The sequence below is a fragment of the Scyliorhinus torazame genome, chromosome 3, assembly GCF_047496885.1.
Source record: "Scyliorhinus torazame isolate Kashiwa2021f chromosome 3, sScyTor2.1, whole genome shotgun sequence".
NCBI classification, from domain to species: Eukaryota; Metazoa; Chordata; class Chondrichthyes; order Carcharhiniformes; family Scyliorhinidae; genus Scyliorhinus; species Scyliorhinus torazame.
In genome coordinates, this window is record NC_092709.1 from 336,779,301 (window position 1) to 336,806,595 (window position 27,295).

At 50.8% G+C, this 27,295-nt stretch overlaps 1 protein-coding gene across 5 annotated transcripts in view; it reads left to right on the top strand.

Moving 5' to 3' along the window:
• The window catches only part of LOC140409304 (transcription factor COE3-like), a 782,491-nt gene that overhangs the window by 233,070 nt on the left and 522,126 nt on the right, over positions 1 to 27,295 (top strand). For all 5 annotated transcript variants that reach the window (XM_072497690.1, XM_072497693.1, XM_072497694.1 and 2 more), the window contains exon 6: positions 9,770 to 9,838. In XM_072497690.1, coding sequence (XP_072353791.1) covers positions 9,770 to 9,838 — 69 coding nt within the window. The remainder of the gene's footprint in view (positions 1 to 9,769; positions 9,839 to 27,295) is intronic.

Genomic DNA, 27,295 nt, shown 5'->3' on the forward strand with positions numbered 1-27,295 from the left:
AGGAACATCACGGACAACTCCCTTGCTCCTCTTCAAGATAGGATCGTTAACATCTCACTGAGCGGAAAGACAGGGCCTCATCTCACCTGAGAAACAGCAACTCCCAGCAGTGCAGCACTCCTTCAGTACTGCACGGCGAGCGTCAGCCGAGATCTCGGCCGGGATTGTCTGCTATCCGACGGGGTGGGACGTACCGGTGCCGAGGAGTGGAGTGAACCAGTCCGGCGTCGGCGCTGGCTGGGTTGGCGCAGCGCCAACTGGCGCTGAAGGGCCTCCGGTGGCCGGCGCGAGTTGGCACATGCGCGGGAGGGCCAGCGTGTTCTGGCGTGATCCCAACGCATGCGCAGGGGAGTTCTTCTCCGCGCCGGTCATGGCGGACCGTTACACTGGCCGGCACGGAGGGAAAGATTGCCCCACAGCACAGGACCTCCCGCAGATCGGTGGAGGCCACCTTGGGGGCACCCCCCGGGGCCAGATCCCCCCGCGCCCCTCCCAAGGACTCCGCAGGCCTCCCGCAGAGCCAGGTCCCGCCGGTAAGAACCTTGTTTGATTTACGCCGGCGGGACTGGCCGAAAACAGGCGGCCACTCGGCCCATCGCGGAGCGGAGAATCGCCGGGGTGGGGGGGGGGGGGGGTGCCCACTGCCAACGGCTCCCGACCAACGCAACGCGATTCCCGCCCCCGTCGATAAACTGCCTCCAGCGATTCTCCAGCCCGGCGGGGGGGTCGGAGAATCCCGCCCCTCATGTTCAAGGACCTGCTGGAGTATGACATGGAACCCGTGACTTTGTGACCAATCGTGCCATGACTGCAAAGTCGGCATATCGATAAGCGAATGAGAAAGTGGAAAGGGGTGTGGAAAAAGGGAAAGGGATGGAAGAAAAATTATCAGAGAAAGAGAACCTGATCCTCGTGTTTAAACTGAGGGAAAAACACCAGCAGAAGGTAGTTGAAGGACAGACATTTGACTCTTGTTTCTGTACTGCTGAATTTACATTGGAAGAGCGGGTCCGCAGTTTCTCAGCGTATCACACCTCTTATTCTGGGATGTGCGAGTCATCTGCAGCACATTTCCCAAAAGATTTAAACAGGTACACAGTAAAAATAGAACATTCCCACAGGAATTGCACCTTTTGGATCACACTTTCCTCAGTACTGGCACGAACTGAGTTTCTGAATCAAGGCACAATAAAAGCACATCCTAAACACCAGCAGCTTCATTAAATCACCACCATTGAAGGATAGCCTGGTAAGAGCTGGGTATATTTAGGAGTGGGGTTAACTGTGAGGGCAACTCAATGATTTCTATCTGGTATAATACCCAGGAGTGAATTACAGGCTGGAATTTAATTGAGGGGTTCAGATGGTGTCTGTAGAATAACTGATTCCCAGGAGTGAGTCATTGGGTTAAATTCACTGCCGCCCATCGTCGGTAGCAGGGTCCCTGATGTGGTGGAGAATTAGGCATCCAGGAAAACTCAGGATTAGCCTATCACGATGCTCCTCCTCCCCACCCGAACCTGCTGGTGGCAGAGAATGTAAATGGATGCAAAGGGTTCCCATTGACCCATTTGCATCCACTTAGCGAGCCGGGGGCCAGATTCTCTGGGCCTGCGTGATTCTCACCATGAACCTGGGTCAGGCATCACGTTGGCGCGGATTACAACAGGCCTCGCCAAACATGAGTCTGACGTGGTGGTTCCCACTGTGGGCCAAATGGGTTACTCCTTAAGGGAGCTGCCCCAAAGCCCATCCGAGGCCCTACCTCCCCCTCACAATGTACCCCTGTCCACCCATCCCCTACCAGAACCCCCCCCCCCCCCCCTTCCACTGCCCTTCACCCCAGAAAACCCCTAAAATGGGAGACTAACCAGGGACTCCCTAACTAGGGAAACCTTCTCCAGGGCCCCCTAACTAAAGGGACCGCCCAAAGGGCCCCCTAACTAAAGAAACCCCCACAGGAACCCCTTAGGTAGAAGGACCCCCCCAGGGACCCCCAGAAAAGAGACCACTGTCTGGAAGCTGGAGAGCAATCTAGACAGGAGCAGGGGAACAAATTACAGCTGTAACATTTACCTGAAAGCACCACATTCCCATTCCTGGAACGCAAACTTATATGAACTGTGTTTAAACCCCTCAGATCCATTATCCACAAGCCATTCATTCATTTCTGGTAGTGGGCTGTGATTCAGAGCTTCCAGAAACCAGCTGTTAGCTTTACTTCATTCATCTTCTTCATTGATGAGTAAGCCTAAGTGCTGAAACTACAATGTTTACAACCATCAACCACATCAAAGAGAGTTAAGTGCATTCCAATCATGCCCCTTCACACTTGAGTGATTTAGAAGTGCTGAGCTGGAAATTGACAGCACTTAACTCTCTTTGAGCATTGTTTGGCAGCAGGCAGGACTTCGGTCTGTGCTTGGAAGGAACACTCACCTTGGAGGCCTGTCGACCAATCAGATTGGCCAACAATTCTTCAGCCCATCCAGACTATGTAGCAGGAAGAGGTGCTGCAGCACAATACCTCAGGCTAAATGCAGGGGGCTGGTGTGAATGTAAGTGGCAGGGGTCCCAGGGAGGGTAAGGTAGGGAGGTTGCTGTGGGGGAAGGGGCATAATTAGGTTATCGGGGGATAGGCTGGCGCATGAGGAGAGAGGCTCTGAGGTATCCAGTCCATGAGGGGAGGGTGGCGTCAGTCAGAAGTGGGCTTCTGATTGAGGCACCCTGCTGCACTCCCCCCCACCCACCACCCCCCATCCCACCTTCCCGCCTGAGATCAAGAATGTTAAGTTTATCCATTTGCCACCTTCAATTATCTGGAGTCCGCCAACCTGAAAATTGAGGCTGGACAGATAAGTCCCTTAAATGGCCATTAAACAGCCACTTAAGGGCCTTAATCGAGGCAAGGGCGGGTTTCCTGCCTGAGACATATGAATGTACAAACTTGGAGCAGGAGTAGGCCACCCGGTCCCTCAGGCCTGCTCAGCCATTCAATAAGATCATGGTTGATCTGATTGTAACTTAAACCCCACATTCCTGCCAAAGCCCGATAACGTTTCACCCCCTTGCTAATCAAGAACCTACCCCGCTCTGTTTTAAAAATATTCAAAGACACTGCTTCCAATGCCTTTTTAGTAAGGGGGTAGTGGGATACTGCAGGCATCAATGCTGGGACTCCAGCTATTCACAATATATATTAATGATTGAGATGAGGGAACAATATGTAATATCTCCAAATTTGCAGATGACACTAAGTTGGGTGGGAGGGTGAGCTGTGAGGAGGATACCGAGATCCTTCAGTGTGATTTGGACACATTTAGTGAGTGGGCAAATGAATGGCAGATGCAGTATAATTTGGAGAAATGTGAGTTATCCACTTTGATAGCAAAAAATGGCAAGGCAGACTATTATCTGAATGACCATAAATTAGGAGAGGGGACCGTGCAACAAGACCTGTGTGTCCTCATACACCAGTCACTGAAGGTAAGCATGCAGGTACAGCAGGCGGTAAAGAAGGCAAAAGGTATGTTGGCCTTCATAGCGAGAGGATTCAAGCACAGGAGCAGGGATGTCTTGCTGCAATTATACAGGGCCAAGGTGAGGCTACACCTGGAATATTGTGCGCAGTTTTGGTCTCCTTACCTGCAGAAGGATGTTCTTGCTCTCGCGGGAGTGCAGCAAAGGTTTACCAGACTGATTCCTGGGATGGGGGGGATTGACGTATGAGGAGAGATTGAATCGGTTAGGATTATATTCACTGGAGTTCAGAAGAATGAGGAGGGATCTCATAGAAACCTATAAAATTCTAACAGGACTGGACAGGGTAGATGCAGGAAAGATATTCCCAATGGTGGGTGTGTCCAGAACCAGGGGGCACAGTCTGAGGATATGCACTGCGCCATTTAAGACAGAGATGAGGAGAAATTTCTTCACTCAGAGAGTGGTGAGCCTGTGGAATTTATTACCACAGGAAGTAGTTGAGGCCAAAACATTGTGGGTGGGATTCTCTGTTTGCCAACGCCAAAATCGCTAAATGCAATTGGGCGGAGAATCAGTTTCGGCGCCAAAATCGCAGCGGGTGCCGACACCTCGACAGCGGCATCAATACGTACCGGAATGCAGGTACAGTAAACACCATTTGCATATCATTAGCAGGCTCGACCTGGTATTCCCCGGGGCCTCCGCCATTCTCCTCGTCCGACGGGCCGAGTTCCCGATGGCGGGGTTCACGTGTGCTTTTAAAAATTATGAAACCAGCATCATAGCTGATGAGGGAGAGAGAGAGGAGGTAGAACACAGAGAGGAGCGACTGTGGTCTATCGGGCCGGACACTGGCCGGACTGGCTGGGGTGAGAGGGGCCGGGGGAAGGTGTTGGCGGGCCAACGGGCCTAGTGGCTTTCTCACCCTGGCCGACCTGAGGAGGTGGTGCAATTTCTTCCGGCACTGCCGGCCAGTCCGACCAGTGTTGCTCACGGCGCTGACCACCTCTGCCCCCTGCACCCAGGCCCGGTGAACGGCAGCGGCTGACAGTTTCCTTACCGGCCCGGGGTACAGGGTCGCTCGCCTCTCCTCCACGCCGTGTAGCAGGATCTGGAGCTCGTTGACCGTGAGGCGGGGTGCCGCTCTGCACGTTACCATCTTGTTGGCTGGGATGGTGTTTGTGGGGTGTTAAGTGTGTACATGCGGCCACAGTTTGTCAGCCTCCTGACTGTCAATCGCGAAACCGGCGAATGGTCGCACTAAATTGCCCCTTAATTTAAAAAAAATGAATTGGGTATAAATTAAAAAAGAGTATTTGATGATCAGCCATGATCATAATGAATGGTGGAGCAGGCTCGAAGGGCCGAATGGCCTCCTCCTGCACTTATTTTCTTTGTTTCTAAGAGAGTTGCAGAAACTCAGGAGCATCTGAGAGAAAAGGGTCTGGATTCTCTGAGACTCCACGCCAAAATCACGGTCGGCGCAGGGGCGGGGAATGGGCGTTCACACGGAAATCGTGACCGGTACTGCTGAAGCGATTCTCTGGTCCCGTAAGAATTGCTCGGGAACGCGCATGCGCGATTTACGCGGTGCGGGTAGGGGGCTATTGGGAGAGGCCACTCCCCCCGTGATTCTCTGCGCGCAACTGGCCGAGTTCCCGCCGGCATTGTTTTAACCACATATCGGCCATCGGAACCTGGGGTGGCGGCTGCGGACTCAGTCCGCGGCCGCCCTGGTGGGGGACGGTGGGATCCTTCACCGGGGTGGGGGCCTCATGGAAGCCGGGGGAGCGCGCATGATCTTGGGGGGGGGCAACATTTTCCATGACGGTCTCCGCGGTGCAAAAGTGCCATGTCACACGGAGCGGCCGCCGCAGGCCACCGCCATGCGCATGCGCAGTCTTCCGACCGGACGTGCGGGGCCCCGTATCCGCAGCCAGAGCTGCGGGAAGCATTCCGGGGTCCTGCCAGCCCTCTGCAGGTAGGAGAATTGCTCAGGACTTTCTCAAGGAAAGTCCAGAGTGAAACGCCAGCATTTTGACGCTGGCCTGGGGACAGGGCCCCATTTTTTGAGAATCCGGCCCCAGATTTCTGCTCATCATCAGTGACCGCTAGTTCTGGAGTCTTTGACAAGAGGAAACTGCCTCTCTACATCTGGGGCGGGATTCTTCCCTACCCGGCGGGGCGGGGGGATCCCGGCGGGATGGAGTGGTGGGAACCACTCCGGCGTCTGGCAGCCCCAAAGGTGAGGATTTCTCCGCACCTTTAGGGGCCTTGAGGGACTAGGCCCGTGGCGGAGTGGTTTCCGCTCCACCGGCTGGCATGGAAGGCCTTTGGCACCACGCCAGCCGAGGCCGAAAGGACTCTGCCGGCCGGCGGGAGTCCGCGCATGCTGATGTCATCCCCGCGCATGCACGGGGGGGGGTGTCTCTTCCACGTCGGCCATGGTGAAGGCTGTGGCCGAGGCGGAGGGAAAAGGGTGCCCCCACGGCACAGGCCCACCTGCCGATCGGTGGGCCCCGATCGCGGGCCAGGCCACCGTGGCGGCACCCCCCGGGGTGTCCCAGCGGGGAATCGAACCTGGGACCCTGACCCTGGTACAGTGCTAGCCACTTGTGCTACCGTGCTGCACACGATATGAGCAACTCTTAAAAGGATGGTCATGAGATTCTGGCATCATGACCTTAGAAAATTCCAAAGTGCTTCCGTTCCTTCATTGTTGTGATGCTGGAACTTCAGATTGGATGCTGAATGTAATTCTATAAACGGCCTATTATTGACTATCTAAATGGTTACCAACTGCATTATTTTCTGTGTGCCCCATCTTAGCTATTACCCTTCATATCTCCCAGACGACTTTAACTTTCCGTCCTCAACTGTCTTTGAGAATGAAGGTGAGGTCCCCAACTTTCCTCTATGGTGGCTGCCGGAGATGCATGAGTTCAAAGAAGAGCAAAGGACTTATCCCCAAAATTCTAGCCCTCAACATCGCAAAAGAAAATGATTATCAGTCCAAAGATCATGGGCGGGATTCTCTGATCCCTCGCCGGGTCGGAGAATCGCCGGGGGGGGCAGCGTGAATCCCGCCCCCGCCGGCTGCTGAATTCTCCGTCGCCGGGATTTTGGCGGGGGCGGGAATCGTGGCGCGCCGGTCGGTGGTTGCTGGCAGCAGTCCTCCCCGGCGATTCTCCAGCCCGTGATGGGCTGAGTGGCCGCCCGTTTTCGGTGGGTCCCGCCGTCGTAAATCACAGCAGGTCCTTACCGGAGGGACCTGGTTCCACGGGCGGCCTGCAGAGTCCTCGGGTGGGGCACCGGGGGTTGCCCCCACGGTGGCCTGGCCCGCGATCGGGGCCCACCGATCCGTGGGCGGGCCTGTTCCGTGGGGGCACTCTTTCCCTCCGCACTGGCCGCTGTCAACCGCCGCCATGGCCGGCGCGGAGAAGAACCCCTCTGCGCATGCGCTGGGGTGATGTCAGCACACGCTGGCGTTCCCTCGCATGCGCCAACTCTCGCCGGCCGGCGGAGGCCCTTTGGCACCGGTTGGCATGGCGCCAAGCCCTTCCGCTCCAGCTGGCATGGTGCCAAACACTCTGGCGCTGGCCTAGCCCCTGAAGGTGTGGATGATTCCGCACCTTCGGGGCGGCTCGACACTGGAGTGGTTCACGCCAGTCCTCGTCGCCGGAGTGGCCCTCCCCGCCGGTTTGCGGAGAATCCCGCCCCATAGAATTTACAATGCAGAAGGAGGCCATTTGCACCGGCCCTTGGAAAGAGCACCGCATTTAAGCCCACACTTCAAATCTATCCCGGTAACCCAATAACCCCTCCTAACCTTTTTGGACACTAAGGGCAATTTATCATGGCCAATCCTACTAACCTGCACATCATTGGACTGTGGGAGGAAACCGGAGCACCCGGAGGAAACCCACGCAGACACGGGGAGAAAGGAAACTCACGCAGACACGGGTAGAAAGGAAACCCACGCAGACACGGGGAGAAAGGAAACTTGAATTGTAAGGCTAATGATGACAATGAAACCATTGCCGATTGCCGTCAAAACCCATCTGGTTCAATGATGTCCTTTAGGGAAGGAAATCCACCTAACCTGTCTGTCTTTGGACTGTGGGAGGAAAGGAAATCTGCATACTGACCTGGTCTGGATAGGCAAGGGAATCTATGTGTGGAGACAGAGGAAATGGGCGAGGTACGAAATGAATACTTTGCATCAGTGTTCACCAAAGAGAAGGAATTGGTAGATGTTGAGTCTGGAGAAGGGTGTGTAGATAGCCTGGGTCACATTGAGATCCAAAAAGACGAGGTGTTGGGCATCTTAAAAAATATTAAGGTAGATAAGTCCCCAGGGCCAAATGGGATCTACCCCAGAATACTGAAGGAAGCTGGAGAGGAAATTGCTGAGGCCTTGACAGAAATCTTTGGATCCTTCAGGTGATGTCCTGGAGGACTAGAGAATAGCCAATGTTGTTCCTCTGTTTAATAAAGGTAGCAAAAGATAATCCAGGGAACTACAGGCCGGTGAGCCTTACTTCAGTGGTAGGGAAATTACTGGAGAGAATTCTTCGAGACAAGATCTACTCCCATTTGGAAGCAAATGGACGTATTAGTGAGAGGCAGCATGGTTTTGTGAAGGGGAGGTCGTGTCTCACTAACTTGATAGAGTTTTTCGGGGAGGTCACAAAGATGATTGATGCAGGTAGGGTAGTGGATGTTGCCTATATGGACTTCAGTAAGGCCTTTGACAAGCTCCCTCATGGTAGACTAGTACAAAAGGTGAAGTCACACGGGATCAGGGGTGAGCTGGCAAGGTGGATACAGAACTGGTAAGGTCAAAGAAGGCAGAGTAGCAATGGAAGGATGCTTTTCTAATTGGAGGGCTGTGACCAGTGGTGTTCCGCAGGGATCAGTGCTGGGACCTTTGCTGTTTGTAGTATATATAAATGATTTGGAGGAAAATGTAACTGGTCTGATTAGTAAGTTTGCAGACGACACAAAGGTTAGTGGAATTGCGGATATCGATGAGGACTGTCAGAGGGTATAGCAGGATTTAGATTGTTTGGAGACTTGGGCGGAGAGATGGCAGATGGAGTTCAATCCGGACAAATGTGAGGTAATGCATTTTGGAAGGTCTAATTCAGGTAGGGAATATACAGTGAATGGTAGAGCCCTCAAGAGTATTGAAAGTCAGAGAGATCTAGGTGTACAGGTCCACAGGTCACTAAAAGGGGCAACACAGGTGGAGAAGGTAGTCAAGAAGGCATACGGCATGCTTGCCTTCATTGGCCGTGGCATTGAGTGTAAGAATTGGCAAGTCATGTTGCAGCTGTATAGAACCTTAGTTAGGCCATACTTGGAGTATAGTATTCAATTCTGGTCGCCACACTTCCAGAAGGATGTGGAGGCTTTAGAGAGGGTGCAGAAGAGATTCACCAAAATGTTGCCTGGTATGGAGGACATTAGCTATGAGGAGCGGTTGAATAAACTCGGTTTGTTCTCACTGGAACGACGGAGGTTGAGGGGCGACCTGATAGAGGTCTACAAAATTACGAGGGGCATAGACAGAGTGGATAGTCAGAGGCTTTTCCCCAGGGTAGAGGGGTTAATTACTAGGGGGGATAGGTTTAAGGTGCGAGGGGCAATGTTTAGAGTAGATGTACGAGGCAAGTTTTTTACACAGAGGGTAGTGGGTGCCTGGAACTCGCTACCGGAGGAGGTGGTGGAAGCAGGGACGATAGTGACATTTAAGGGGCATCTTGACAAATACATGAATAGGATGGGAATAGAGGGATACGGACCCAGGAAGTGTAGAAGATTGTAGTTTAGTCGGGCAGCATGGTCGGCACGGGCTTTGAGGGTCAAAGGGCCTGTTCCTGTGCTGTACATTTCTTTGTTCTTTGTTCTTTGTACATGTGACTCTAGATCCACAGTAATGTGGTTGACTCTTAACTGACCTCTGGAACGGTTGGAGCCATTCAGTTCAAGGGGAATTAGGGATGGGCAATAAATGCTGGCACAGCCTGCAATGGCCACATCCCATGAAAGAAAAAAATAGTTACATACCACCCTGGCTTGGAACTGTCTCCTCATTCATTCACTGTCACTGGGTCAAAATCCTGGTGCTCCCTTCCTAAGAGTATTGGTGGGTGCAAAGGCACCAAAAATAAGTATTTATTGATGTGGTTGGTTGAGTGCCATTCATTACCCCATGTGTATCAACGTTCCCTTTTATAATCCGATGACGCTAACTTACGGCCCATTTCTGTTTCCGTTGTAGCCGATGTTGTGATAAGAAGAGCTGCGGGAACCGGAACGAAACACCTTCTGACCCAGTTATCATCGACAGGTAAGGGATGTGCTTTCCCGCTGGGCTCTTGGCTCCCAGCCTGGTGGATTTTGAAAGTGTGCGACAGGGGGTACGTCCCACCCTGGTAACAGGGTCTCAGAGTAACCTGTTCTCACTTTAGGACTGGTCACTGTTTCTCCGCTGAGTATTAGCGTTACCTGGGGAGGAGTGGCTCGTGTTTGAGGTGAATGGGGCTGGTGGGTTGAAGTGCAGAGCGGGTTTACCCCTCCAAGGCCGTCAACCCCCGATCCATGATCTCAGTCCTGTTATCAGTGGGGGAATGAAGGGATCATAAATGGGGCCTACCTGTCGATAGTTAGAAACATCTCGTTGCTTGGGTGCCTTTTGTTGAAGGACAGTTTATTGTGGGATGCCCATATTGCTTCACAAGGGCTTGTTTTGTTTTTATGTTGCAGGATGACCAGTATCTTTGCTGTAAACTTAATGTATCAATAACAGAACATAAAATCACAATTGCAAGGCCTCTGCAGCCTACACTTACATGTGTTATCTGACCTTCGACCTCCAGGCCAGGGGACCCCGCGATGTACAGAGTATTCTACCCCAGAATACTGAAGGAGGCTGGAGAGGAAATTGCTGAGGCCTTGACAGAAATCTTTGGATCCTCGCTGTCTTCAGGGGATGTCCCGGAGGACTGGAGAATAGCTAATGTTGTTCCTCTGTTTAAGAAGGGTAGCAAGGATAATCCCGGGAACTACAGGCCGGTGAGCCTTACGTCAGTGGTAGGGAAATTACTGGAGAGAATTCTTAGAGACAGGATCTACTCCCATTTGGAAGCAAATGGACGTATTAGTGAGAGGCAGCACGGTTTTGTGAAGGGGAGGTCGTGTCTCACTAACTTGATAGAGTTTTTCGAGGAGGTCACTAAGATGATTGATGCAGGTAGGGCAGTAGATGTTGTCTATATGGACTTCAGTAAGGCCTTTGACAAGGTCCCTCATGGTAGACTAGTACAAAAGGTGAAGTCACACGGGATCAGGGGTGAACTGGCAAGGTGGATACAGAACTGGCTAGGCCATAGAAGGCAGAGGGTAGCAATGGAGGGATGCTTTTCTAATTGGAGGGCTGTGACCAGTGGCATTCCACAGGGATCAGTGCTGGGACCTTTGCTCCTTGTAGTATATATAAATGATTTGGAGGAAAATGTAACTGGTCTGATTAGTAAGTTTGCAGACGACACAAAGGTTGGTGGAATTGCGGATAGCGATGAGGACTGTCAGAGGATACAGCAGGATTTAGATTGTCTGGAGACTTGGGCGGAGAGATGGCAGATGGAGTTTAATCCGGACAAATGTGAGGTAATGCATTTTGGAAGGTCTAATGCAGGTAGGGAATATACAGTGAATGGTAGAACCCTCAAGAGTATTGAAAGTCAAAGAGATCTAGGAGTACAGGTCCACAGGTCATTGAAAGGGGCAACACAGGTGGAGAAGGTAGTCAAGAAGGCATACGGCATGCTTGCCTTCATTGGCCGGGGCATTGAGTGTAAGAATTGGCAAGTCATGTTGCAGCTGTATAGAACCTTAGTTAGGCCACACTTGGAGTATAGTGTTCAATTCTGGTCGCCACACTACCAGAAGGATGTGGAGGCTTTAGAGAGGGTGCAGAAGAGATTTACCAGAATGTTGCCTGGTATGGAGGGCATAAGCTATGAGGAGCGGTTGAATAAACTCGGTTTGTTCTCACTGGAACGAAGGAGGTTGAGGGGCGACCTGATAGAGGTATACAAAATTATGAGGGGCATAGACAGAGCGTATAGTCAGAGGCTTTTCCCCAGGGTAGAGGGGTCAATTACTAGGGGGCATAGGTTTAAGGTGAGAGGGGCAAGGTTTAGAGTAGATGTACGAGGCAAGTTTTTTAGGCAGAGGGTAGTGGGTACCTGGAACTCGCTACTGGAGGAGGTAGTGGAAGCAGGGACGATAGGGACATTTAAGGGGTATCTTGACAAATATATGAATAGGATGGGAATAGAAGGATACGGACCCAGGAAGTGTAGAAGATTGTAGTTTAGTCGGGCAGTATGGTCGGCACGGGCTTGGAGGGCCGAAGGGCCTGTTCCTGTGCTGTACATTTCTTTGTTCTTTGTTCTTTGTACTATGTATCTACTGGAGCCTGCCCCAAAAATCACCCTATTACCATGGCAGCACCCACACGGAGCCCTGCAAATGAAGACTTTGAGACCTTTGATAACTCAGTTGTGTTTATACTTGCTGTCCAGAATGTCTTTTATGAATTTCTTGAAGCCTGTAAGAGGGTGTTTTTAATTGGTTAAGTCTTAAGTCGCTCCTTGGAACAGAGAATGTTAATGAGAGGTTTTGATGAGGTGTTTAAAATCAAGGAGGGTTTAGCCAGAAGGGAAAAAAAGCAATCAGTAAGTCAGTGAGCTGTATTTTGGAATTCACTGTGTGAAGGGAAGGTGGAAGCAGATTCGATAGCAACTTTCCAAAGGGAGTTGGGAAAGGAAGAAAAGTATTTGCAGGCTGTGGTGAAAGAGGAGGTGAGGGGGTGTTTGTGGGACTGATTGGGTCGCTCTTTCCTGGAGCCAGCACAGGACATGATGAGCCGAATGGTGCTGTCAGAATATCTTGGTTAACTAGTGCCAGTAGCTGGTGGTTGTACGCTTGGCAGCAAGAGTGTTGCTTTAAACTTTGAATCTGGCACCCCTGTTATAACCCCATGAGGCTCACGGGGACACCATTATCGATGTCCCCGTGAGGCTCGTGGGGCATGAACTTCCCAGGTAGGGGGCTCGTTAGAACCGAGCATAAAAGGTGGGCCTGAGCAGGGACCAGCATGTTGGTTGTCCCAACGGGGGCTGTGATTGCAGATAGTTACTGCCGTGGGCAGGTTGTTGTTAAAAGTAATAAATCTTTTCCTTCCTACCGCTAGCTTCCTTAGCCACCAAATCCTATTTCCTTGAAAGCACACACCTACATGGCCCTGTGAAGGTCAAAGTTCGAATCTCCCAGGTCTGAGGGTGAAGGGGAATATAAACGGATGGGTGAGCCAATGCAGAGGAGGACTGCGACAGGAAAATATCAATATACTTACAGAAAGAGAACGTAATTGGCAAATGAGATTCAGTATAGGTTAGTGCAAGGTTATATGTGAGAGAAATGAAAAATGAAAATGAAAATCGCTTATTGTCACGAGTAGGCTTCAATGACGTTACTGTGAAAAGCCCCTAGTCGCCACATTCCGGTGCCTGTTCGGGGAGGCTGGTACGGGAATCGAACCGTGCTGCCTGGCCTGCCTTGGTCTGCTTTAAAAGCCAGTGATTTAGCCCAGTGTGCTAAACCAGCCCCTTAAACCAGCCCCTAAACCAGCCACATAATCCTTGGACAATAAGTGCCCCACTGGGATGGGGCAGCATGGTGGCACAGTGGTTAGCACTGCTGCCTCACAGCGCCAGGGACCCAGGCTCAATTCCGGCCTTGGGTGGCAGTCTGTGTGGAGTTTGCACATTCTCCCTGTGTCTGCGTGGGCTTCCTCCAGATTCTCCGGTTTCTTCCCACCGTCCAAAGATGTGCAGGTTAGTTGCACTGGCCGTGCCAAATTGCCCCTGAGTGAGCGTGTTAGGTGGAGATGCAGGAATAGGGTGGGGCAATAGGCCTGGGTGGGGTGCTCTTTCAGAGGGTCGGTGCAAACTCGATGGCCTGAATGGCCTCCTTCTGCACTGTAGAGATTATAATAATAATAATAACAATAATCGCTTATTGTCACAAGTAGGCTTCTGTGAAGTTACTGCGAAAAGCCCCTAATCGCCACATTTCGACGCCTGTTCGGGGAGGCCGGTACGGGAATTCTAAACAAGATCCTAAACAAGGCAGAGGAACAAACTGTGTGTACAGACAGACAAATCCTGAAAAGCAACAATGCAAGTTACAAAGACCATCTGAAAAGCAATTCTTTCCTGGAAGAGTAGAAGTGAGAAGCAGAGATGTTAAACTTGTTTAGAACTTCAGTTAGATGGCACTTGGGGCACTTTGCACAGTTCCAGCCTCCACATTATAAGATGGATATAGAGGCACTGGAGAAGAAGCAAAAAAAAAAGTTACCAGAATGGCACCAGAACTGCAAGGGTATATCTACCTATCAGGAAAGATGGAATAGGCTGTGGCACTTTCTCTCAAAAAGAGGAGACTGAGAGGTGGCCTGCGAAAAGGACTTTAAGTTTATGGGAAGCACATATGGGCCATTAACATAAGATGGCCACTAATAAATCAAATAGGGACACACCTCCTCACCCAGAGAATGTGGAACTCATGGAATAGTTGAGATGAGTGGCATAGATGCATTTAAAGGCAAGTTAGCTAAGGATTTGAGAGAATGTTTTTGGGGGTTACCATGAAGGAAGTTGTGAGGAGAAGCGTATCGAGCATAAACACTGTCATGGAGCAGTTGGGTTGAATGGCTTGTGTCTGTATTATAAATACTTTCGAGCTTTGTATTTGAAGAAAAATGAAAATAATGGCCCACTATTTTGTGGGGAAGGGAATCTTGAGTGAACTTTCCCCCCCCAGCTTTCAAACGGAAACATTTTTTGTTGCAAATCCGAACTGACAACCGGGCATCTGGGACTTTGCTGAATGCTGGAACTAACAGGACATTTGCTTAACCAGTGAGATGTATAGATTGTAACAAACTGAGCTGCGACTGACACCGAGGATTGGGGAGCTGAGTCCAGGCAGCCAGAAAATTCCCAGCTTCAATTCCAGGGCATTTCCCAGGTGGCTCGACAATCAGCTTCAGTCTCCTCCCTTGCCCCGTTCCCTTTCCCTAATCCGAGCAAATTTTTCAAAAAATATTTTTATTCGATTTTGAACCTTTTAAATATACAACACAACAAAGTACAACAACAAAAAACACCAAACATCACCCCCCCTCCACCTCCATCCTTCAACACCCCAGTAACTCAAAACAAACGGCAGCCCCCATTCCCACCTACACCTGCTTCCCGATCCCCCCCCCCCCCCCCCCCCCACCATCTCCCCCCTTAGCAGCTGATGGTAGCCAACTCTTTAAAGTGTAACATAAACAGACTCCACCCCTGTGGAACCCCTCACATGCCCCCGTCAAAATGAACGTAATCTTCTCCAATCGGTAACTCCATCAAGTCCCCCAGCCACACTGAGGCATAGGGCAGAGAGACAGACCCCCATCGCAACAGGACCCACCTGCGAGCAGACAGTGAGGCGAAGGCTAAAACATCTGCCCCTGCTCCCGACTGCAGCTCCGGCAAGTCCGACATCCCAAATATGGCCCCCAGGGTCTGGGCTCCATATCCACAGGCAGGATTGCCGGCATCCTGTTGAAAAACGACCTCCAAAGTTTCTCCAACTCTGGGCAGAACCCGAACATATGTAATGATTGGCCAGACCCCTCCCACACCGTTCGCAAGTGTCCTCCACCCCCTCAAACAAGCGGCTGATCCTCGACTTTGTCAGGTGCACTCTGTGTACCGCCTTTAGCTCTATCAAACCCAGCCTTGCACATGAGGTTGAGGCATTCATCTTCCACGACACTTCACACCACAAGCCCTCCTTCAGCGCCATCCCCAGCTCTTCCTCCCATGTGACCTTAACACCCTTCAACGACACCATATCCTCCTCCACATTCCTCCCATTGATCGCCGAGATGACCCCCCCCCCAGCCCCATCACCGACAACACCCCTCAACAATGAGGAGGGCGGGGCTATGGCACTGAGGACCCGGGTTCGAATCCCAGCCCTGGGTCACTGCCCGTGTGGAGTTTGCACATTCTCCCCGTGTCTGCGTGGGTTTCACCCCCACAACCCAAAGATGTGCAGGATAGGTGGATTAGCCACGCTACATTGCCCCTTAATTGAAAAAAAAATTGGTTACTGTAAGAAATATTTTTTAAAATGAGGAGGGCGGTGCCACAGGAAAAGTTGTGGAAATCTACTGTGGTAAACCACTGTGTTCCTATATTAAGGGTTGTACGGTAGAACCAGCACTACAGGTTCACCTGGGCCCCTACATGCTAGCTCCGCCCAGGGGCCAGGTTATAAATATGCGTGGCCTCCAGCTCGCAGCCATTTTGTCAGCTGCTGTAGGAGGCCACACTTCAGATACTAATAAAGCCTCAGTTTGAATTCAACTTCGGCTCCAGCCAAATTGGTCGTGCCTCACCTACTTCGTGAAATCCCACACCTACATATTCCTAAAGACCTCCCTCCGTGGAATCCCAAACTTCTCCGTCAACTCTTCCAAACACGCAAACTACCCTCCTATAAATAAGTCCTTCATTTTCATCTCCCCTCACTCCTCCCATCCCCAAAATCTGGTATCCAGCCTCACCAGTTCAAATGCCTGATTCCCTCGGATCGGCATCAGCTTCGACCCTGTCCCTAACCTAAAGTGCTGCCGACATTGCCTCCACATCTTCAACATGGCCACCACCACTGGACTACCCGAGTATTTCCTTGTGGTAAATGCGAGCGGTGCCGTTTCCAGGGCCGACTACCCTGACCCCCTCCAACATACATCGCAGAATTTACAGTGCAGAAGGTGGCCATTTGGTCCATCGAGTCTGCACCGGCCCTTGGAAAGAGCACCCTACTTAAGCCCACACTTCCACCCTATCCCCGTAACCCAGTAACTCCACCTACCCTTTTTTGGACACTAAGGGGCAATTTAGCATGGCCAATCCACCTAATCGGCACATCTTTGGACTGTGGGAGGAAACCGGAGCACCCGGAGGAAACGCACGCAGACACGGGGAGAACGTGCAGACTCCGCACAGACAGTGACCCAAGCCGGCAATCGAACCTGGGTCCCTGGAGCTGTGAAGCGACAGTGCTAACCACTGTCCTACCGTGTCGCCTACCTCCATCCTCACCCACATAGCCTCCGGCTCCCTACACCAATCCCCCACCTTCTCAGCAACAGGGAACAAAGTTATTGGCCAAGACTCCCTCTCCTGACCACTAACCCGGTGATCACCTCCAGATAATACATAGGATTTTGGTATTCAGGAATAAAAAGGATCAGGCTGTGACGCACCCACAGTCAAATTGCCTGCCTGTCTGAAAAAGTGAAGCTTTAGATTAGAAATTGTCGCTGATGCTTGTTTATTCTGTACCCCGTGTTCTGAATGACGGGGCATTGAATCTCCTCCTGACTATTTCTGTGCTTTTGAGAGAGAGAGAGAGAGCAGCAGATAAAGAGTTAACTTAAAGGGGGGAAATGCTGCAAGATCATTTCAGTGAGGAAACAAAGACTGATTTAGTTCTGTAAAATAGGGAGGAACTCTTTAGTGTCAATGATTTCTGTTACAGAAGAGGAAACAGCCAGCTGGTTAATATTTTCCCGAAGTTTAGCTAATTGATATTAGGAGTGAGATTTACCGGCTGTAAATGCCGGCGAAAAATTCCGGTCCCATGCCGGCACATGGGGTTTTCCGGCGATGAGGGCTGCAGTCAGCGGGGAATCCTGGCGGGGTGGCTGGGAAAACCCGTCCTCGGTATCTAAAGGCATCCTCCAGCTTTGTGGGTCAGTCTGTTCATTTTTCTTTTGTAATTAAGGCCCAGCCTTTGAAAACTCTGGTTCAGCGTCAACTGGAGTATTGTGTTCATCTCTGGGCATCAAGGATGTCAAGGCCTTGGAGGGTGAGGGGAAGAGAATTACTGGAATGGTGCCCGGGATGACCGATTTCAGCAGCTATGTGGAATTAGCTGGAGTTATTCTCCTGAGAGCAGGGTTAGGTAAGGTTACCTCGGATTGAGGTGTCCGAGGTGTTTTGATAGCGTAAATAAGGACGGGAACCAAACAGTGCAGATTTAAAAGGACCAGACGAGAGATCAGGAAAATGTAGTTTAATGCAGTGAGTTGTTGTCCGTGATACATAAGAACATAAGAACTAGAAGCAGGAGTAGGCCATCTGGCCCCTCGAGCCTGCTCCACCATTCAATGAGATCATGGCTGATCTTTTGTGGACTCAGCTACACTTTCCGGCCCGAACACCATAACCCTTAATCCCTTTATTCTTCAAAAAACTATCTATCTTTATCTTAAAATAATTTAATGAAGGAGCCTCTACTGCTTCACTGGGCAAGGAATTCCATAGATTCACAACCCTTTAGGTGAAGAAGTTCCTCCTAAACTCAGTCCTAAATCTACTTCCTCTTATTTTGAGGCTATGCCCCCTAGTTCTGCTTTCACCCGACAGTGGAAACAACCTGCCCACATCTATCCTATCTAATCCCTTCAAAATTTTATATGTTTCTATAAGATCCCCCCTCATCCTTCTAAATTCCAACGAGTACAGTCCCAGTCTGGTCAACCTCTCCTCGTAATCCAACCCCTTCAGCTCTGGGATTAACCGAGTGAATCTCCTCTGCACACCCTCCAGTGTCAGTACGTCCTTTCTCAAGTAAGGAGACCAAAACTGAACACAATACTCCAGGTGTGGCCTCACTAACACTTTATACAGTTGCAGCATAACCTCCCTAGTCTTAAACTCCATCCCTCTAGCAATGAAGGACTGTAGCACCGTCAATATGACGCGAGGCAGGTTGAGTTAATGTCAATTGAAGGCTTTATGAAGCAGAACTTTATCCCCAGCAGCGTAGTTACAGAATGCAACTGCTGAGGGAAATGGAGGGAAAAACTGGGTTCTTATACCGGCATTTCTGGGTGGAGTCCAGTAGGTGGCAGATCCTATCAGGACCTGGCATCCCTCCACCAATAGCCTGTCGACACGTGGTGTACCGTATTACCCCTAATACATACCACCACAAGGACAAAATTCCATTTGCCTTCTTAATCATCTGTTGCACCTGTAAACCAACTTTTTGCGACTCATGCACTAGCACACCTAGGTCTCTCTGCACAGCAGCATGTTTTAATATTTTATCATTTAAATAATAATCCCTTTTGCTGTTATTCCTACCAAAATGGATAACCTCACATTTGTCAACATTGTATTCTATCTGCCAGACCATAGCCCATTCACTTAGCCAATCCAAATCCCTCTGCAGACTTCCAGTGCCCTCTGCACGTTTTGCTTTACCACTTATCTTAGTGTCGTCTGCAAACTTAGACACATTGCCCTTGGTCCCCAACTCCAAATCATCTATGTAAATTGTGAACAGTTGTGGTACACTGATCCATGAGAGACACCAGTAGCTACTGATTGCCAACCAGAGAAACACCCATTAATCCCCACTCTTTGCTTTCTATTAATTAACCAATCCTCTATCCATGCTACTACTTTCCCCTTAATGCCATGCATCTTTATCTTATGCAGCAACCTTTTGTGTGGCACCTTGTCAAAGGCTTTCTGGAAATCCAGATATACCGCATCCATTGACTCCCCGTTATCTACCGCACTGGTAATGTCCTCAAAAAATTCTACTAAATTAGTTCGGCACGACCTGCCCTTTATGAACCCATGCTGTGTCTGCCCAATGGGACAATTTCCATCCAGATGCCTCGCTATTTCTTCCTTGCTGATAGATTCCAGCATCTTCCCTACTACCGAAGTTAGGCTCACTGGCCTATAATTACCCACTTTCTGCCTACCTCCTTTTTCACACAGTGGTGGCACGTTTGCTAATTTCCAATCCGCCGGGACCACCCCAGAGTCTAGTGAATTTTGGTAAATTATCACTAGTGCATTTGCAATTTCCCTAGCCATCTCTTTTAGCACTCTGGGATGCATTCCATCAAGGCCAGGAGACTTGTCTACCTTTAGCCCCATTAGCTTGCCCATCACTCCCTCCTTGGTGATAACAATCCTCTCAAGGTCCTCACCTGTCATAGCCTCATTTCCATCAGTCACTGGCATGTTATTTGTGTCTTCCACTGTGAAGACCGACCCAAAAAACCTTTTCAGTTCCTCAGCCATTTCCTCATCTCCCATTATTAAATCTCCCTTCTCATCCTCTAAAGGACCAATATTTTCCTTAGCCACTCTTTTTTGTTTTATATTTTGCCTCAAAGGGTGATGGAGGCAGATGGAAAAATATATTTTCAAAAGGGAATTGGATAAATACTTGGAAGGTAAATATTTGCAGGACCATGGGGAGAGAGCAGGGGAATTGAATAGTTCTTTCAAAAAGCTGACAGAGACACAATGGGGTGAAAAGTCTCTTCTGTATTAAATCATTCTACAGCACTGAATTCTCACTGGAAGATATAATAGTTTTAGTTCTGGTCTTTATATGTTGCTGTTCTGACTATGTACATGGAATTTTAAGGCAAATTGTTGAGATGGAGAGCAAGGATGTCTTACTGCAGCTGTTAAGTCCCTAGTGAGACCACACCTGGAGTATTGTGTGCAGTTTTGAAAAATGAAATTGCTTATTGTCACAATTAGGCTTCAAATGAAGTTACTGTGAAAAGCCACATTCCGGCATCTGTTCAGGGAGGCTGGTACGGGAATTGAACTGGCCTGCTTTGGTCTGCTTTCAAAGCCAGCAGTTTAGCCCTGTGCTAAACCAGGTCTCCTTACCTAAGAAGCGATATACTTGCCATAGAGGGGGTTCAGCGAAGGTTCACCGGGCTGATTCCTGGGATGGCAGGATTTTTGTGTGAGGGGAGATTGGGTCGACTGGGCCTTTATTCACTGGAGTTTAGAAGGAGTGAGGATCTCATTGAAATTAATTGAAGGGCCTAGAACAAGGAATCACAGTCTTAGGATAAAAGGTAAGACATTTAGGATGGAGATAAGAAACATCTTCACTCAGAGGGAGGTGAACCTGTGGGATTCCCTACTGCAGGAGGCTGTGGAAGATAAGCCGCTGAATATATTTAAGAAGGAAATTGATGGATTGCTGGGGCGTCATTCTCCGACCCCCCGCCGGGTCGGAGAATGGCCGTTGGCCGCCGTGAATCCCGCCCCCGCCCCCGCCGAAGTCTCCCCTCCCGGAGATTGGGCGGGGGCGGGAATCCGGCCGCGCCGGTTGGCGGGACCCCCCGCTGGATTCTCCGGCCCGCATGGGCCGAAGTCCCGCCCAGGAATTGCCTGTCCCGCCGGCGTAAATCAAACCTGATATTTACCGGCGGGACCAGGCGGCGTGGGTGGGCTCCGGGGTCCTGGGGGGGGCGCGGGGCGATCTGACCCCGGGGGGTGCCCCCATGGTGGCCTGGCCCGCGATCGGGGCCCACCGATCCGCGGGCGGGCCTGTGCCGTGGGGGCACTCTTTCCCTTCCGCCTCCGCCACGGCCTCCAGCATGGCGGAGGCGGAAGAGACTCTCCCCACTGCGCATGCGCGAGAAACTGACAGCGGCCGCTGACGCTCCCGCGCATGCGCTGGGAAACTGACAGCGGCCGCTGACGCTCCCGCGCATGCGCCGCATTTCCGCGCCAGCTGGCGGGGCAACAAACGCCATTTCCGCCAGCTGGCGGGGCGGAAATCCCTCCGGCGTCGGCCTAGCCCCTCAATGTTGGGGCTAGGCCGCCAAAGATGCGGAGACTTCCGCACCTTTGGGCCGGCGCGATGCCCGTCTGATTGGCGCCGGCTTTGGCGCCAGTCGGCGGGCATCCCGCCGTTGGGGGAGAATTTCGCCCCAGGTCTCTAAAGATGTCAAGGTGTATGGGGAGAGCGTGGGAGAATGATGTTGTGATAGAGGATCAGCCATGATCTTGTTGAATGGTGTGAACAGGCTCGAAGGGCTGAATGCCCTACTCCTGCTCCGATTGTCTATGTTTATTTTCTATGAATTTGTCTGAATTTGAAATGGCTGCACGGTGATCAAAAATATATATTTTTAACAGCATTCAGGCCACTGGAAAGTGGAGGCTCCACATGTGACATTATCACCGACAAATGTGTCATTGTCCCATCAGAGTGTCATCCAGTCAGCCAGGAGGTGACCTTTGTGAGAGACACACAGTAACAGCAATGTGTAGGCACAGATAAGATGTTTCCACTTGTGGGGTTTAGTCCAAAGTTAGGGGCCATCAACAGATGTGGCGGGATTGTCTGGTCCGCCAGCCGCGTTTTCCTACGTGGCCCGCCCTGGCCGGCAGCGGGATTCTCTGTTCCTGCAGCCGGCCAATGGAGTTGCCCATTGTGACTACCCCAAGCCATCGGGAAAGTATTTTAGCCACTGCAGTGGGGAGATGAAGAGTTTTAAAGATTGTAGTGAACGAAATGGCCCTGATTAGTGATATATTTTACAACTCTAATTTCTGCATTGCAGCAGTGTAACATGAGCCATGTTCTATTTGTTAGCACTGCCAGTCCTCAGCCTGGCGATTCATTTTAACAGACAGAAAGTTGAGCAGACAATAAAATGACCACCATGCTCAGATTTCCATGCCATGTTCTCAGGAAATCGTTGCCCGAGGAATGCGAAATCACAATATTCACCTCCGGAAAACACTTAGTAACACACTCAGAGATCGGAAATAACCTGCAGTTGAGTCAGAGGAGCAGGAGGAGACCATTCGGCCCCTTGGCACCATTCATTTAAGTCATGGCTGAGCTGTATCTTGATTCCATCTGCCCACTTTGCTTCTATGACCCTCCACAGTTCGTGTGTCATAAAATGACATTCCGCTGTCTTTCACCCTTAAGTCCTTTGGACTGCAAATGGATTACTCAGCCAATCATAGAATTTGATAAAAATTACAGTGCAGAAGGAGGCCATTCGGCCCATCGAGTCTGCACCAGCCCTTGGAAAGAGCACCCTACCTAAGCCCACACCTCTACCCTATCCCCGTAACCCAGTAACCCCCACCCAATCTTTCTGCACATTAAGGGCAATTTATCATGGCCAATCCAACTAACCTGCACATCTTTGGACTGTGGGAGGAAACCGCAGCACCCGGAAGAAACCCACGCACACACGGGCAGAACTTGCAGACTCCACACAAACAGTGACCCAAGCCGGGAATCGAACCGTGCTACAGTGCTGCCCCACTTTTTGATCCACCTTTTCTTGTTCCCCTTCCCTGCAATCTTCCTCTCTCTTGTTTGTACCCTTTTGTGCTTTCCATCCCTCTCTCACCTCCTGTTCTCGTTCCATCTCATTCAATTTCACTTTCTATCTGTCACTCTTGTTTATTCTCTCTCTCTCTCTCTCCCCCCCCCCCCCCCTCCTCCCCCCCTCCTCCCTCTCTCCCTCTATGTACCCCTTTCCCTCTTCTTCACCCTACCCCTTTGCTCAGTCCTTTACGGTCCCTGTTGCATTCTCTCCTTCAATCATTCTCTCTCTCTCGCTGTCTCTCTCTCCTTCCCTCACTCTATCGCTCTGCTCTCTCTCTTTCTCCCCGCTCGTGGCGTTTCTTATTTAAACCAGGAAGAGCTGTCAGTTTACTGCTCTGGGTAGCACAAACGTATGAGTGTTTGTCTTAAGTGAAGGCAGCTGTTTGTTTAGCCAGGAATGTACGAAACAAATTAGGCAGGAATGCGAGGTATCTGGGTATGGGTGACAAGTGGAATCTGTTTGTAATCAAATATCAGCCGCCAGTTGCTGCTGTCGATCCTGGAAACAGGACAGGGGAGGCTAGACGGTAATTTCCATGGTTTTCGGTCGGAGTGGTGGAGTGGACCTTTTAACAGGCAGCTCCTCAAGCACATTTTCTTTACTTTATGAGGATTTTTCTGAGTAGTTGAGAACCAAAAGAAACATGAGTAATTGTAGATTGATTGGCTAATCCCAGTCAGGGTGGTTCTTATTTGGCTCAGGTGGCCATTTTGTTTCTACTCACCCAGAGCCCCAGCGATGCCACCCCCTTGCCGGGGCAGTGGATGCAGGGGCACACAGGAAGATTTGAGTTGTGCTCTTCAACTCCCGACTACCTCCACAGGCCAATGAATGGGGTGACAGGAGTCTAGTAAAGAAAAGAAAATCTCGGGTTCCACTCACTGCTTATCGTTGTCCAGACATGTCCGCCACAAAGAAACCCTGCAAGTGCAGCAGAGTATGAATCTTCTAGGGATAAGCCGGGATATTTCCACGTGTTTGGGGGAGAAATTTCTGCCACTCCTGCTGGCTAAGTGCTGGAGAGCATTGACGTGAGCTAAGGATGGTGCAACTCCAGTATTATATCCCCTGTGGGTCAAGTAATGAGTTCTCCCTTTTGGGCCAATGACACTAATATGTATCCATGAACCTGAGGCAGATGTAGGCCCAGTTACCATCCTGACTGCAAATAGCCAATCAGTCTAGAATTGTCAGCCATAATTCATGCATAGACTTTGAGTTAGAGAGCTGTCACTTCAGGATTAGAACACACAAATTAAGGGGGCCAGTCCAGTGTTGAACAAATACTGTTGGAGGTCTCACAATCCTCGTTAGCACAAGGGCAGCACGGTAGTACAGTGGTTAGCATAGTTGCTTCACAGCTCCAGAGTCCCAGGTTTGATTCCCGGCTTGGGTCACTGTCTGTGCGGAGTCTGCACGTTCTCCCCTTGTGTGCGTGGGTTCCCTCCGGGTGCTCCGGTTTCCTCCCACAGTCCAAAGACGTGCAGGTTAGGTGGATTGGCCATTCTAAATTGCCCTTAGTGTTCAAAAAGGTTAGGTGGGGTTACTGGGTTACGGGGATAAAGGGGATAGGGTGGAGGTGTGGGGCTTAAGTGGGGTGCTCTTTCCCAGGGCCGGTGCAGACTCGATGGGCCGAATGGCCTCCTTCGGCCCTGTGAATTCTATGATTTTATGAATGAACCGAGGCCCTGTCTATGCTTTCAGCTGTACAACAAAGTACTGTTGGATTAAGAGCATTGGTGTTCTCCACAATGTCCTGGCCAATATTCCTCCCTCAATCAATGTCACAAAAACTGATTATTTGGCAATTGTCACATTGCCACTTGTGGGAGCTCGCTCTGCACAAATTGGCCACCATGTTTCCTACATTGCAATAGCGGCTACACTTCAGAAGTACTTAATTGGCTGTAAAGCACTCGTTGGATATCCTGTATTCTTGACAAGTGTTTTTTTTTATGGATGACAGGTGTTTTATCACTGCAAGTAACTTTTTTCTTTTGAAAAATGGACACTTGGTAGAGATACAAGAAGTTACTTAGCAGCTGATTTAAAAGGAAAAGAAAGACGTTACTTATCATAACTTTGAAAGGACAAACCACTAAAACATGGAAATGCAGGATACTAGCAAAACCTGTCCAAACTGCTCTTCTGAACCTTAAAATAGAACTCCAGTATTACTGGTGCCAGTATTACTGATTTTTACTTGGATCATTCAAAATTCATTCATCTGACAGGAACTAGTGGAGGTGAAGTGCCAACAGTAATGTAATTGGCATTGATGCTATTATCAATAGAAGGTCTCACTCAGGATCTATAGTCTACTCATTGCATTTGTTACTCCAGGTGTCAATATGTCCCACCTAACGCAGACAATATCAGGATAGAAATCACTGATATTATTATGTTAAATCTGTACATCTTACATCCTGTCTCAAAGAGCTTGGGCGGAAGTCTCTGATAATGGGGCTATGTCCCCATGCCTGCAAGAAAACTTGCACAAATCACTCTGGACTTTCCTGGAGAAAGTCCAGAGTTATTCTCCATTTTGAAGGGGGCTGGCAGGGTCCCGGAGTAGTCCTCGCAGCTCTGGCTGCCTATACGGGGCCCTGCAATTTTGGCCGTGGATCCAACATGGCGGACCCACACCCCGAGCAGGCCCCGACAATAAATGCCCCGCCCTGAGATCGCGAGCGCCTGCCGATCGGTGGCCCCTGATCGCAAGCCTGGCCATCCTTGAGCCTCCCCCCCCGCCCCCGGTGACAGATCCCCCTCCCCCCCCCCCCCACCAAGGCGGCCGCGGACTGAGTCCGCAGCCGCCACTCCGAGCTCCCGCCGGCGTGGTTCACTCATGGTTCCACCCACTTTCAATGGCCCCCGACCGGCGCCGCGTCGACCGCTCGCGTGTGATTGCCGGTGATTCTCCGATGCCCAGAGAATCTCGGGAGCAGCGTCTGACACGATCGCGGGTCTGACAGCCATTCTCCGCCTCCCCACCGAGCGCGATTGCGGCGCGGAGGTCGGAGAATCCCAGCCCTTATTTCCTGTTGTCTCATTTCATCTTTCCCCTTCTCTCATGTAAACGTGTCACAGTGTATTTATACCCTTCCACCAGTGGTAGCGCTGTTGTACCTCAGTTTGACTGCTCCTGGCTTCTTGGGCCTGTATTCTGATCAACTCTACTTGTCTGCCTCTCAAATAAATTTAGCTATTTAACAGCTAATTAAAACAACGGAACGTATTATCTAAAACTAAAGAAAGAATAGTTTCAAAATTGGGACTGAATTACATCTGAACACCCTGGTCTGATTATTACTTGCCATTTAACCCTCCTTCAGCTGAAGGTTACATTTGGTCATGAAACCCTGGGCGAAATTCTCCGACCCCCCGCCGGGTCGGAGAATCGCCGGGGGCTGGCGTGAATCCCGCCCTTGCCGGTTGCCGAATTCTCCGGCACCGGAGATTCGGCGGGGGCGGGAATCGCGCCACGCCGGTTGGCAGCCCCCCCCCCCCCGCGATTTTCTGTTCTGGATGGGCCGAAGTCCCGCCACTAAAATGCCTGTCCCGCCGGCGTAGATTAAACCACCTCTCTTACCGGCGGGACAAGGCGGCACGGGTGGGCTCCGGGGTCCTGGGGCGATCTGGCCCCGGGGGGTGCTCCCACGGTGGCCTGGCCCGCGATCAGGGCCCACCGATCCGTGGGCGGGCCTGTGCCATGGGGGCACTCTTTCCCTTCCGCCTCCGGCACGGTCTCCACCATGGCGGAGGCGGAAGAGACTCCCTCCACAGCGCATGCGCGGGAATGCCGTCAGCGAGCGCTAACGTTCCCGCGCATGCGCCGCCCGGAGATGTCATTTCCACGCCAGCTGGCGGGGCACCAAAGGCCTTTTCCGCCAGCTGGCGGGGCAGAAATTCGTCCGGCGCCGACCTAGCCCCTTAAGGTTGGGGCTCGGCCCCCAAAGATGCGGAGCATTCCACACCTTTGGGGCGGCGCGATGCCCGACTGATTTGCGCCGTTTTGGGCGCCAGTAGGCGGACATCGCGCCGTTTCCGGAGAATTTCACCCCCTATGTGCAATGTCAAGTGCGGTTAATTGGTATTTTATAAATCAAATGGACTGAAACACGAGGGGGATTTGGGACAGGAGAGTTCAGTGTTCATTGGTAATGCTGTCCACGATCATTTTTACCCAAGAGATTCATTTCAAGATCCAAACTTACAATGGGGTGTGAAACCACCACATCAACATGACAACACTCTCAAAGTACGTTATTGGCTGTAGCGCATTTTGGGACACTGTGAAAGGTGCAAAGAAAATGCAAGGCCTTTCCTTCATTCTATCTGTCTCCTGGAGCAATCTTTTCCATCCATCAGAGTGAGCAGCTGATTTAATGCCTGCTTTGAAAGAAATAGTTATCTCTGATAATGTAGCACTCCCTCAACGCTACGTTTGATCACCCACTCCCAATCTGTGGACAC